Below are 13941 nucleotides of genomic sequence, written 5' to 3'. Positions count from 1 at the left end.
TTTTATAAATGAGCTGAGACAACTTTATTCAAGAGCATGCAACTCCTTCTGTAGTTACCTAGTTGGTCCTTAGCCCCCAGCTTCTTGGAAAGATGCTGAAAGAGGCTCAAGACATATTTGACTTGTTTTTTTTTTTTTAGTGTGTACATGGCTTCCCCAAACAAAAGAGGCTATTTCCATTTTGGCAGTGGAAGTTTAGCTTGAAGTTCTATCAGTCCCCTTCATTTTATTTACCTTGCCAAATTTTTGTGATGCAGTTTCAAATGTATGTGTCAAGATGTGTCTGGTCTTTTCTGGACAGATGCTGCTAAATTTGTAGAGCTGTCCACTGTTTTTCAAGGGAGATTTACCTTACCAAGACTGTCCCTACAGTCCTACCTATTAGAAAAGTGTTTGCACCTGGAAGCAAAGTGACACACTCCTGTTGTGTGGATGCTAACTCATACAGATCACACAAAAAGCTGGTCATGAACAACAACGCCCCTTACTGAGCAGACAAATAGGATCAACAGCTGAAGATGTGTACAGTCATACCTCGTGTTAAAGTTGCTTCAGGCTGAGCATTTTCGGGTTGCGCTCCGTGGCTACCTGGAAGTAACGGAATGCGTTACTCCTGGGTTTCGCCGCTTGTACAGACACTCAAAATGACGCCACACACATGCACGGAAGGGGCAAATCGTGACCCGCGCACACGCAGACGCAGGTTGTGTTCACTTCAGGATGCGAACGGGGCTCCGGAACGGATCCCGTTCGCATCCAGAGGTACCACTAATGAGAGCAGCATTTGTAATTTACAGGGGTACCTTGGTTCTCAAACGCCTTAGTACTCAAACAACTTGGAACCCAAATACTGCAAACCCTGTTCCGGTTTGCGAATTTTTTGGGGAAGCCGAACATGTTCTGTTTGGAGTGTCACACTTCCGTTTTGAGTGTTACGCTGAGGTCTGTCTGTTTTTGCTATTTATTTTGCATTTTTTTGTATTTGCGGCTCTTTTGTTTCGTTTTTGTGACTGTGTGGAACCCAGTTCAGCTACTGATTGATTGATTGATTCTGTGACTGCAGTACATTGGTTATTGCTTTCATTTTATGGATCAATGGTCTCGTTAGATAGTACAATTCATGTAAAATAGCTATTTTAGGGGTTGTTTTAAAAAGTCTGGAACGGATTTATCCATTTGGCATTACTTTCTATGGGAAAGCGCACCTTGGTTTTGGAACGGACTTCTGGAATGGATTAAGTTTGAGAACCAAGGTACCATCGTATTATTAAGCTGGCTCACCTGGTGAATGCTGATGCTCTTGCCCTGGGCCGCACACGATACAATAAACTGCAGGGCGACACATGTTTTGTTTGGCATCCCATTTAATTTATTCCAACTTTCTCACAATTTAGCAATCAAAACAAAATAGAAAAAAAGCATTGTGATTTCTAAACAGGAGTACAAATTTCAGCTGTGAGCTGATGCTTGTGATGTTCAAATTCCTCTTCAATGTGTATCAACCACAAAGAGCACCATCTGCCCCCTTACAATTACTAGGTGTTGCAGTATGGAATCTGGATGCCTCTCAGAGGGGGAAAACCCAACAAAAACAGAAAAAAAAGCATTTATGCCCCCAGAACTTGGAGGTGCTTTGATGTCCTCACTGATGCTGAATGCACCACAGTTCTAGGTTTGTACTTAAAAAGAACCTAAAGGTAGCTAAAGGTAAGTTTGAGAGGCAGCTGATGTTCCCCATCAAGGCACTAATGCTAATGTTCGTGGGTGCTAAATAGATTGATAATGGGAAGCAGTAATGAGATTCTTTTTTTTCTTTTTGCTGTGTGGGGAATCCCCAAAACAATACCACTTTCTGTTTTATGAGCCTATGGGTTGGGGAAATGCCAGGCAAAATTGCCTGATGCTAAAAAAGATAATCTCATCACCACATTAACACTCTTCATTTCATCCATCCATCATTACAGCAGGCTAGAATGTGCCATATTTTTTATCCAAATGGTCTAATGGGATGGACATTGAAAAATGTCCACTCCTAAAAAGTCTCCAGTATACTTGAGATCCGTTTCCATCATAACCACTTGCATTGTTGCCCTTGTTCTGTACTTCCTCACAGAGCAGGCACCCTCATTCCACAAACACTTACTAGCATTTTGCCACACCACTGTTTTCTCTATCCTGCATAACCCAGCAAACTACTCAATGACTGCTCGCACTGTTTCCCATTAAACGTTTAAATTTCACCTCATTTCTTCCATCTAATCTCTGCCTTGGGGGGGGGCCCAACTAAGAAAGTCAATCTCTATGAGTCATTTATTTTAGGGTGGTGTGTGGTGGTGTTTTCACACTGCTCATTTACCACCCCATTTTCACAATGGAGGTGAGAGGGAATAATAAGAGTAGTTGAAATCACCTCCGATTACTAACTGATGCACAATGGTTCAAGACACTTCTCTTCCAAGATGGCGGCTAGGACAAGGAAATTGCTCCACTTGTGAAAACGTGATGGTAAAGTAAAGCACCTGCTGCACACTCATGACATTTGCAGAAAAGGGGGGGGGACTATATTGCTTGGGTTTCCCCCCTCAAAATACTGTATTTCAAAAAAACAAAAGCACCCAACCTCCAATGATTATACTAAGTACATGAACCTAGCTGTTGTCCTGTAAATATAAATTGGTATATATAATAAAAGAAAATCTAATTGTTCATGCAGTTGCTAAATCAGTTTTCAGCATTTGCATGATCCACACAAAAGCCAAATCAAGAGTGTCTGAAACAATATCAGAGAAGCACAATCTATTCTTGGGAACGGCATATTCAACACCACATCACCCCAGCTCCCAGATATTAATTATTATTCTGTACATGTGTATATATGCATGTGTGTCCATCATCTTCTCAGTCTGCATTTCGGGGGATTACTGCACACTGTATAAAGTGTTGTTTACATATTCCAATGCTCACCTGGGTCCCACGCAAAAGGAAGGAGGGACATTGGCAGCAGCTTAAAATGTGGGTTTTAAATGGGTTTTTGCTTCGGGGGGGGGGGTAACAACAACTGAATTCTATGCTTCTTCCCCCAATCTCTTACCCCTCTCTTCCCTGCTTTTGAGTTTAACTCTGATCTGAAAGAGTTGACTGCCTAGCATTGACATTTTCTGTGTGTTAGTGTTTCTTAGGATGCATCAAGAGTGAATGCAATACAAGGTCCTACCTAACAGAAAGTTGCCCAGAAGTGCAAAATTCTTAAAGAATAAGGCTCCCAGGGCAGGGAAAGAGAAGGGGTTGAACTTCTATGTTAAGTGCAATGCCTTGTGGAAGAAATTAGTGTCAGGAAGTAGCTCCCTCCCACTCTATATGCTTTCTGTGTAGCAATTCCAACTGAGTATGTGCTGGACAAGGATTCTCTTTACCCCCTCTCAATATATGCTACAACCCACACAATAATAGGGGAACAGGTTGTCAGGGCTATGTGTAGCAGGCAACATGCAGTATTTACAATCTTTGGTCTTTGGTGTGTGTGTATGGCGGGTGGGGGCTGGGGCAATTATTCTCCCATCCAGCATGATCACCCGGGTTCTTTGGAGAGGCCTGGGTAAGCAAGTCAACAGCCAAGAGGGAAGGTCAGCTCCCTTGTTTCTCCTGCTTGTTTGCTGCAAGGCTACAAATGGTCTAATAATTGTGAAACCTCTTAGGCAAAAGATTTTTTTTTTAAGTTTTAGAAACCAGTCCCTGTCCCCACCCCTGCCACCAAGCCCTTTTGCAATTCTTCCCCAAGGATTTAAAGGCAAGCAACTGGGAGGCACACGAAGCCCACAAAATGTCGGGACCTTCTGGAATACAAGAAAAAAAAGAGAGAGAGATAAAAATAAGATGCATCGAAACCCATGTAAAATCCAGCGCTGAGGCGAGAGGCCAAGCTGCCTGCCTGCCAGCGAGTGAGAAAGAGAGAGAACACGTCCATCTATTGCACATGCAAAGCATGCGCTCCCCGGTCCTCTTGCTCATGCACAGGGTAGAAGAGGTGGCACTCAGGATCTCCACGGACAGTGGGCGACCCCTGGATGATTTTCCCAGTGTTAGGGTTAACACACCAGCATTCTCCTCGCTGGCCATTGACCGACATCTTGCACTAAAGGTGGAGAAGGGGTGGGGAAGAGAGAGAAGAAGAGAACACCATTGGCTTAGGCAGACTACATGAAATGGAGCACATGGAAAACAAAGCTCTCGACTTTTGTTATGCAGACATTATAGCTGGCGGGTAGTGGAAGCTACACCAAGTGTTTTAGAGCAGGCTGCTGTCTAAACAAAAAGTGAAATGGCCTGCGTCACACAATGCTTTCTTCCTTCACAGGCAGGGAAGGGAAGAAGCAGTTTACACCATTCACCTCTAAGAGCAGCACCAGTGGGCTGGAGGTGCTGCAAGAATGCAAGGGAAATTGCTGCCTGCAACTGCCGTGCAGTGAGAACATTGAAGTTTCACTGTAACACCCCATCAATACATCCCATCAAAACATACAACCACCTCTTGTGGTTTTTTAAAGGGACCAACATCATATTTAGGGAAAGTCTGAGAAGATGCAAATGTTTTAGTAGGGGCTTTCATGAGATGGTGCAAGTGGTATATAGGAACAGGTGTGCAAGAGATATGCTTCTTCTGCACCCACCCACCCACCCATTACTTCTACAGTGGATTTAACTTGTGTCTAGGATTCATAAGCATCAGGGATCCTGGAGTGTTCACAGATTTCACCATATGCAGAGCCGTAGCTAGGTGATCTTGCACCCCTGGCAGAATCATTCAGATTGCACCCCCTAGCTATGGACAAATTACCTTTTCTTTCTGCCTCTCCTCCAACCCCCCCACCCCACCCCACCCATTCAAATCACCCTCTATTTAAAACAATTTCTTATGAGGCAATAGTCAATATTTATATTTATGGGCATATTTTAAAGCTGATTTTGCCCACCTTCCCACCCCCTAGGTATGGCCCTGACCACATGTGAGGTTTAAGTTGGCTTTCCTAAAAAGCAGCTGTGATACCAGTTTCCTGGTGGGAAACAGGAGAGGAACATGTGTGGCAAAGGAAAGAGGGAGGGGGAGCTTCATGGAAAGGGGTGGGAAAGATCACTCTTTTCACATGCTACCATGCATCAACTGCAAAAATGTGACAACAGTGGGGAGTTATGTCATTAGCACTTGACATTTCAAATGAGAAATTCAGCAGTAAAGTGTTTAGCAGTGGAGTTAATGCATACATAACAAGGTTGAGGCCACAGAAAGATCTCAGCGTACGGAATGCAAAAAACGATGAGCAATTCTTATACTCATTGGCTAGGACAACTTGCAGGCCTCTGACATTTCGATTTAATGCATAAGGAAACTGAGACTCAGAGACTGGGACTTGTCCTGAAGGTCCTTAGCAGATTCATTGCTAAGAAGGATTTGACTATCCTAGCTCTTGAACCAGTAAGCATAGCACTAATAGAAAGCAAATGAACAAGGCATCTATAAATACATGTGTCTGTAATACCAGTGTGAGCAATCAAACTTCAGGCAATACTGTTTTTCTTTTTCTCTTTGCGGCAGGGATGAACATGACGGGCAAGGGCTGTACATGTCCGAACTATGTATGTACCTGCCTGCTTCCTGAGTCAATGGAAAATGTTGGTGCAAGACAAGGCAGTGTGAAGAGCAAGCTTCACTCAGCACAGCTAAATCCCTTTAGGGAACTAATTCATTTATGGGGGATTAGCCACAGCTGTGGGGTGTGGGCCTTGCAAGGTAATTAGAACCTTGGGGGAATCAAGGTTGCCGCTTTCATCTCCCCCAAATGAGGAAAGTGGCATCAAAGCAACCACACCCTACATTTAGGTCCACACCCAGCTTGTCCAGCAGGACTAATAAATCAAAAAAAAAATTATGCTTGCTAGCCTTAGAAAGGGAAAAAGCAGAGAGATACATATGCCAAGTAAACCTTTAGAGAATAACAGGTGCTCCCGCTAAGAGACACCAGATGAGACCAGAAACAGGGGCGGAGGAAGGGGGGTGCGGTGGATGCAGGCCACCCTGGGTGTCACCACTGGGGGGGGGGTGACAAAATGCTGGGTGGCACTCACCGTGGGGCCTGCAGCGTGCCTGAGCCACGCATGTCTCCTGGGCCACGCAGGCTCCATGCTGCCCAAATAGTCCACTTGCTGCCTTCCCCCCAGCTGTAGGGCGGCTGAGTGGGAGGAGGCAGGCAGACTCCAGAGGCCCCATCCTTACCCTGCCCCTATGGATGGCTCGCCCTGGGCGAGCTTCCTCCGCCGCTGACTAGAAGTATACTCCTGGCTCCATATTCCTGAGAGCTGCTGCTGCTCTTACACCTTATTGCTTGGGTCAGCAGGATTCAGGGTCCAGAAGCCCTTACAGCTTGATCCACGCAGCATTGCCTGCAAACTCAAAACTTTGTGAGCTGAAGTCCCCTCAAATGCCGTTTCAAAGAACTGGCAGGCATATTTTTGATGTCCTTTATCTTCAACCAAAAGTTGAGTTTCTGGATTGAACATGGGATGTGATACAAGGTCAGCTGCTAACCTAGAAGTGCAGCTCCTGCCTGCTGACCAGGAGAGCCCCATTACCTTCAGAAGGTCGCCATTGTTGTCACAGTCCCATGCCCAAGTGATTACACAGAATCATTTCCACGAGGCTTCCTAAGGCCTGCTTGGCGTCCTGACCTACCACCCCCTGATAAACTTCAACCAAGAGGTCAACTGAACTCTTATTTCATTCCTGCTCATGAGTGGACACTGAGTTTCAGAACAAGGTTTGAAATGAAATATGCTTGTTGTTGAGTGGCACATAAGCTGAAAGGAAGACTGGTAGATGTATCTACCAGATTTAGGATTCATACAACCATTCTGTATTCCAGATACAGTACATGCTTGGGACCTGTAAGACTGGTTGGAGGAAAGCAGGCAATTTCTGCCACTGGGCAAACAAACAACAGGAAAAGTGGGGCTTTCTCTCACACCATTACGATTTCCCCATGAGCTTTAAGAGCAGCAGTAGCCAATGTGGTGTCCTTCAAATGTTGTTGGGACTCCTAACCCCATCAGCCTCAGCCAACATGGCCAATGGCCATGGATTATGGGAATTGTAGGTTCTGAAGAGCACTGTGTTGGCTGCTAGAGAGCATCTTGCTAGACAGAACCAGGTGTCCTTTTGGCCCAATTCCGAAAGGATATTCATATGGTATTCAAACATGCCAAGAGTCCTGTGCTGCCCATGCTGATCTCTGTTTAGACATGCTGACCTGCAAAAACCAGAACCGGCTGAACCACCCTGCATACTTTGATCAGCACTGGTGATCCCTCAAATGACAGTTGTCTGAAGGACCCTGCCCCCAATCACCCTCTGCACTTGCCTGTTTGAGATTGTAAAGGCCTTGCTTGTCGCAGTTTGGGATATTTAGGGAATAGAGGTGCTCCAACGGACCGCGTTCATCTGGCAGGCGCATGGTTGAGATGCGTTCCAAGACTTGATCTAATTCCTGTTGGCAGGGGGTCTGCAAATGGTCAAGAAAGCAGAAGAAAAACAAATGAGGATATCAGGCAGGGCCCAGTTGGCACAATGGAGACAACAATGGCTTTCACCTTCTGACACATGTGGGATTTAAGTTCTTGCTTAGGGTAGCTATGCAGGTTCCACCCCAAAACCCACGCCTGACTCCTTTTCATCCCAAAGCATCAGAAAAAGTATTCTAGCACACCTCACTCCGCCTGTAGTCATACTGTCTCAAGGCTGTTGAACATTTGCCAGAAAGGATCAAAGTGTTATAACCCAATGGCCCAAAGACACAACAAACTTGGTATATATGCAGCTCGTGTCACTCAGTGTCAGTCGATTTGAAATAACTGGCTTGCAACGTCTTTGATTAATGGATATGAAAACAAAAACAATACAAGGGGATAATGTAACAAGGATGATTTTTTGGTCTTCTGAATATACTTCTTTTTAGACAGGGCTGGGAAGAAAAACTATGGAGAGCTCTTTGCAAATATTTGTGCTTTAAGATAGTTTTCTACCATTTCTTTCTTAGAAGAATCATAGAAGGGTAGTTACATGCCCAATTTCCATGGAGATTCTCCCTGTGCCAGTAAAATTGCAAACTTAAGTTGATCAAATTCAACCTCTTCTCAGGGGGAACTTTGATTTATAGCCTCAAAACCAACTTCAAACACTGGATACAAATCTACATCCACTACACTTATGAAAAAGCACCAATGAGTAGCTCCTCAAACTATGGGAATAAAAAGATAGTTAAACCCACAAACCCCAATCTTCATGTTCCACTAATTTTGGACAAATCATTAAAACCTCCTAAAATAGTAATGGGTACCAGGCTGCTCATCCCTCCTGTGATTTGAACACTATTCTGAAGAGTGACTGGAGAGGTAGAAAGAGAACCTACAGCTTCATATTAACTGGCTAAATTTTGAGTTTAGCACCACTATAGGGAATATGCCACTGATGGCATTAACCCACCAACTGCCTGTATACACTGGGAAGAATGGAAACACTTATAAGAACCACAGTGCTGCGATGGGAATATGGTGCCCTTCAGACATTCGAGGGTTGTTCTCCATAGCAGAGAACCTCTTATGACACTCCTATGATGGATTTATTTCTATACCGCTATATCTTAGAATGTCAGAGAAGTGTGCAATGCTAACATATAAAACACCAATTAAAAAAAAACCCCAAAAATACAGATAGTCTTTAAGGCAGTTGGCTAATCAAAGATAAAAATTATACAGCTGCAATTGACTGCATTAAAAAGTTTTCAAGAGATGCCCAAGGATGCCTGTGGAATCTCTGCTTTATCTTGTGGGACTCATCACAGTAAATGCCCGATTGTAGCTGAGGTTGGTCAGGGCTCTGTAACACAGGGGGACAACTAACAGGGATCCTCTGGACCATTGGGCTGGGATAGAGGGGCTCAGGCAGTCCTTATCAGCCCTCCCCGCATGGAGATGCTTGATCACATGGGTCTTTCCAAGGTTGATCATATGTGATTGCAGCCTTTTAAATGCTAGGGGGTACATAGGGAGAACCCATGGCAAAATACCCCCCAACTAGGCTCCTGTACAGTATTAAGAAGGGCACCGGTGTGTTCTGGGATTCTTAGAATCAGAAGAGTTGGAAGGGACCCCAAGGCTCATCTAGTCCAACCCCCTGCATTGCAGGAATATGCAGCTGTCCCTTAGGAGGCTCGAACCTGCGACCTTGGTATTATCAGCACCATGCTTGAACCAACTGAGCTATCCTTGTGATCACACGATACAGTCTTGCTATTTGCCACAGAGTTCAGCTCTCTGAGATCTCTCAACTTTTATTTTCTTAACAACAACGGTAACATGTTCCTGATTCTTTGGGCTGTGGAAAAATAGGAACTGAATGGGAAAAGAGTTTGAGTTTGGATTTGATATCCCGCCTTTCACTCCCTTTTAAGGAGTCTCAAAGCGGCTAACATTCTCCTTTCCCTTTCTCCCCCACAACAAACACTCTGTGAGGTGAGTGAGGCTGAGAGACTTCAAAGAAGTGTGACTAGCCCAAGGTCACCCAGCAACTGCATGTGGAGGAGCGGAGACACGAACCCGGTTCCCCAGGATTACAAGACTACCGCTCTTAACCACTACACCACACTGGCTCTCTAACAAAATCAAAAGAGGCAGAGGGTACTGTAAAGAGTTTCCAATAGTTAGGAAGCAAAGTTATGGCACTGTGTGTTACTCTTTATCCCTTTACCCCATGGCTAATGGTAGCCTCTGAAGAAATGCTGCAGAAAAAGAAAATCCACGTAACATGTTCCTGCTGTGCATAAGTGATGTACAGACAGCAGAATTCAGCTCCTCATGGCTTGGATGTTAGGCTATAGTGTGGCCCCAAAATTGGGATATTTTTAGCACACAGTTTATATATACACATATCCCTGGCTATGCTGCTGGTGGTAATGTGACATTTTATATTGCCTCAGGTTGTAATATCCAGTCCGGGAGTGTGCACAAAATCAGTTCCTCCAGTTATCATGGAGGGCAAACATTCCCATTTTGTATACGTCTTGATTCGCTGCTCTGCAAGCTAACATGCATGTACTGTGAGAGACTAAGCTCCCCCACCATCCCGATGCTACCTTCTAATTCCCAGTGGCATTTGGTCATGTACTGTATATGGGATCCTCTTCAGCTACCATGGCTCTCTTAAGGTATCAGCCATGCCCAGGAAGTTGCTGCCCCAGCTGCAGTGTTTAACACTACCTGGCATACATAATGCAATCATCCTACTGAGACACTCCATAATCCTGCCAATAGACCCCAGACCAGGAAACACATAGTATGATGGTTGGGATCCAATTCTGTACAAGGTTTAAAATTTTACAGCCTATATAAAGAATGCAAACTTTCAGAACAATCCTAAGCATGCTTACTCAGACATGTTCAATGGGGCTTACTCCTCAATATTCCCGCCATCTTCATATCAGTGGTAGATCTTTTTCTGGGCAATTAGCTGGGCAAGGAATCTTTCACAGATCAATTGCCAAGGTTCTTTTCCTTGTTCTGGGTAGTGGTTTTATTTAGCTTATTGACTCCACGGTATTCCATAAGTTATAATCAGAGCTATGTGTGTTATCTGATTGGGCCACCAGTACTCTGTCCTTCTCTTTTGATTTTCAAGATTGCAAAGGCCACCAACAAGCTGACAGCATGCCAGGTCCCTAAATGCAGCCCGCAATTGCTTTGAAGAGACTCTGAAAGCCAATTTTAACACTCCGGTCCACCAGTTTCTGTCCAAGAAAGCATCCTGAGTACCTTTCAGCCACTCGGACTCTGCCTGGAACCCGGCCCATCAGGGAACAGTGAAGCAAACTAGACCAGCGTGAGTGCAGTAATTAAAAGCACAGAGCAGGAGAATGGAAAACCCCAGGAAAAGCAGCAGCCGCAGCACCAAGACTGCTCTGGATGCATCAAAGCAATGCTGCTCTGGGAGCCTCCAAGAGTTGTGGCTATAAGACCAAAAGCTTATGTGGCATCAGTTCCACCCGACAAGTGGGGGAAGAGGATCCAAAGCTAAATTAGAAAAGCTATTGATAGGAATTATCCCTGCACTCTGGTTGATGATGCCAGCTGTAATCCTGAATGACAACTGTGTGACAAAGTCCTCCTCCTGGGCCCTGCCAAAATCCATCAATCTCATGAAGAGGTATCTTGTATTCTGTTTGCTTGGCTCTATTTTCCTCCTCGCTGTGCTGGCTCATCTCTTCCCATGGCCTGGCCCCGATGTAACCTTCAGCACTGTTTACAACGGGAGAGGTGAGTAGAATTCAGTCTCACATAATGAACTTTATTCATTTGACAACCAGAAACTCTGTGGCTCAACCTCTCAACCTCTGGGTTCTCACTCAGGGTCCAAAGAAACTCTCGGCTAGACAACAAAAGTCTCACAATGAGAAGAGTTCCTGGAAAGAGCGGACACCACCCTAGTTTCTCACTCTAGACTTGCTTTTTACGAGCAGGCTCAAAGTGGCTGGTACTTTCTCAGGTAGCCCAACAGCTGTGTCCCATTCAGCTGCACTCTCCACACCCAGTTCCAGCAGGTTTGTTGAGTTTCCTAGGGGGTCCAGACAATGGGAGAAGCTCCCACTCCTCTACTCACAGCACGTTCTTCACTCTCTGCAAGTCTCCTCCTCCAGCTACTAATGGAGACTGGGGGCAGGGGTGCCTCTGACAGCTAGAGAAAAAGCTCATCATGTGATCATCTTTGAACTATATATAGTCGTCGTCCCCAAAGAAGAATAACATGCTGCACCCTTTCCAGGGACTTGAAGACCATCTCCCACACCCGTTGTTTACCTCACTCACCCTGACTGATGGCGAGTGGAGGTGGTGCTTGATAGGCTTGCCCAGCTGTTTTTGCTGCTCATTCACCTTCTCACGGATGACGGCGAACTCCTTGCCATTTTTAGGGGGCTTTATCCGTCCACCGCCACTCACCACACTGGAGGCGGCATCCACCACATTCTCTGCAATAGATACTTCAGTATGTTCCTCATCTACACAGACAAAAAAAGAAAAGGAGGGTGGGAGAAGAAAGAAAAGGGGCATCAGCAAGGCTTCTTTCCAGCCGAAACCCAGTTCCAGCACCTCTCAGGTGGGCGCCAGTGTCATTATAAGAGAACAAGGGAGCTGTTCATGGTGAGTTCCGGCACCTCTTTTTCTAGAAAAATTAGCACTGGTGTATTAGTTATGTTAGCCGCAGAACCCAAATGCTCTGCCCAGAGATGCCCACAATGGAACAAATGGGGGAAATTCCCACAGGCCCACAGTGAGAAGAAGAAGAAGAAGAAGAAGAAGAAGAAGAAGAAGAAGAAGAAGAAGAGGAGGAGGAGGAGGAGGAGGAGGAGGAGCTTGGACTTGATATCCCGCCTTTCACTCCCCTTAAGGAGTCTCAAAGCGTCTAACAATCTCCTTTCCCTTCCTCCCCCACAACAAACACTCTGTGAGGTGAGTGAGGCTGAGAGACTTCAGAGAAATGTGACTAGCCCAAGGTCACCCAGCAGCTGCATGTGGAGGAGCAGGGAAGCGAACCTGGTTCACCAGATTACGAGTCCACCGCTCTTAACTGCTACACCACGCTGGCTCTCAGCATGGGATATGAACTCCAGTCACAGCTATGTGGAAGAGGCATCCCAGCTGTGTGAGATTCCAAAAAACTCCCCTCGCAGAGCAGCCAAGACAAGGCGGAGCTTCTGTTTTGAGGAAACACTCCCCCCCCCATTCCAGCCTTTAAATGCTTGGTTACACAAATTGTCAAAAGTATTTAATAATGCATTTATTTCAAATCAGAAGTCGCACATGTCTGAACCGCAGGAAACAATTTGGCTAAGCATGCAGAACATCATGTCCCATTTATACTGTAAAGAGAAAGAATTTTTTTTTAATGGATAAGCTAAGCATCTTGGTCTTTTAGCAACACCCTGTCCTTTGATTATCCTCTCTGCCCCCCCCCCAGCTCAGATACTGTGGGCCAAGTTCATTCCTGACCTGTCACCCTCAGGCTTTCAAGAGGTTCCAAAGCAGAATATGAGCTGAACATGGCCAAGTGGCTCAAGGGAACGGGGGGGGGGGGGAATGAGGGGCAAACAATTATTCCTAAGGACTCTGATTAAATAATAATAATAAAGAGGCCCATTTTGGAAAATAAGTAAAGAGAACCGAAAAAGGGAGAAAGCAACTAGATGAGAAATCACGCCAAGAATACACACACACACACAGACACACACACACACACACACACACACACACACACACAGCAACAAAACAAAGCAGGCTTTGTATTGTTTATAAACAAATGCACTATCTCATCATGTAACTGAAATCAAATATACAAGATTGTATAACAAATGTAAAGCTCCCCTACAAGATCTTAATGAAAGGTCAGGAAGGGGAGGACAGGTCATCATTCAAGTCATGGCTGAGCTGAAAATATTCGCGATTTTAATGACTGGGGGTGGGGGGGGCAGCATGGAAAAGGGTCTCTTGGTTTCTTGTTCTGGTACCTTCATCAACACTTCCAAGCAAAAATTTCAACTGTTTCTTCAATGTGTCAAAATGTGAACCTTTTTTCTTTTCTTTTGCCCAACAGACAAATCTGATCGGCTATGTCATGAGTTAGTTCTATTTCACTGAAGCTGCTATTTCTGACCCACAAAGATCAGAGCCGGTGAACATTTGGCCTAGTCCTCATTTCAGTCCATTCTGCTTTAACCAGCAACCTATGGCATCTAGGTTTGATTTCAACAGAAGTCAGCTAAATTTGGACCAGTAGCTATTTGGATGTCACCAACTCCAGACCAGACTTTTTACAGGCGGTTTCTATGTGTTTCTATGATGAGGCTC

General features: G+C 45.1%; 1 protein-coding gene across 2 annotated transcripts in view; it reads right to left on the bottom strand.

The window, feature by feature from the left end:
- Positions 1 to 1346: 1346 nt before the first annotated feature.
- Positions 1347 to 13941, bottom strand: part of IGFBP2 (insulin like growth factor binding protein 2) — a 68061-nt gene continuing 55466 nt past the window's right edge. Inside the window, exons 2-4 of one of the 2 annotated variants that reach the window (XM_079969300.1) lie at positions 11896 to 12095; positions 7410 to 7550; positions 1347 to 4132 (exon numbers count right to left, since the gene is read on the bottom strand). In XM_079969300.1, coding sequence (XP_079825426.1) covers positions 3965 to 4132; positions 7410 to 7550; positions 11896 to 12095 — 509 coding nt within the window. In that variant the 3' untranslated portion in view covers positions 1347 to 3964. The remainder of the gene's footprint in view (positions 4133 to 7409; positions 7551 to 11895; positions 12096 to 13941) is intronic. The other variant, XM_079969301.1, reaches the window with a different exon arrangement.

The sequence above is a fragment of the Podarcis cretensis genome, assembly GCF_951804945.1.
Source record: "Podarcis cretensis genome assembly, chromosome: 1".
Taxonomy (NCBI): domain Eukaryota; kingdom Metazoa; phylum Chordata; class Lepidosauria; order Squamata; family Lacertidae; genus Podarcis; species Podarcis cretensis.
This window is presented reverse-complemented; position numbering and strand designations above follow the sequence as displayed.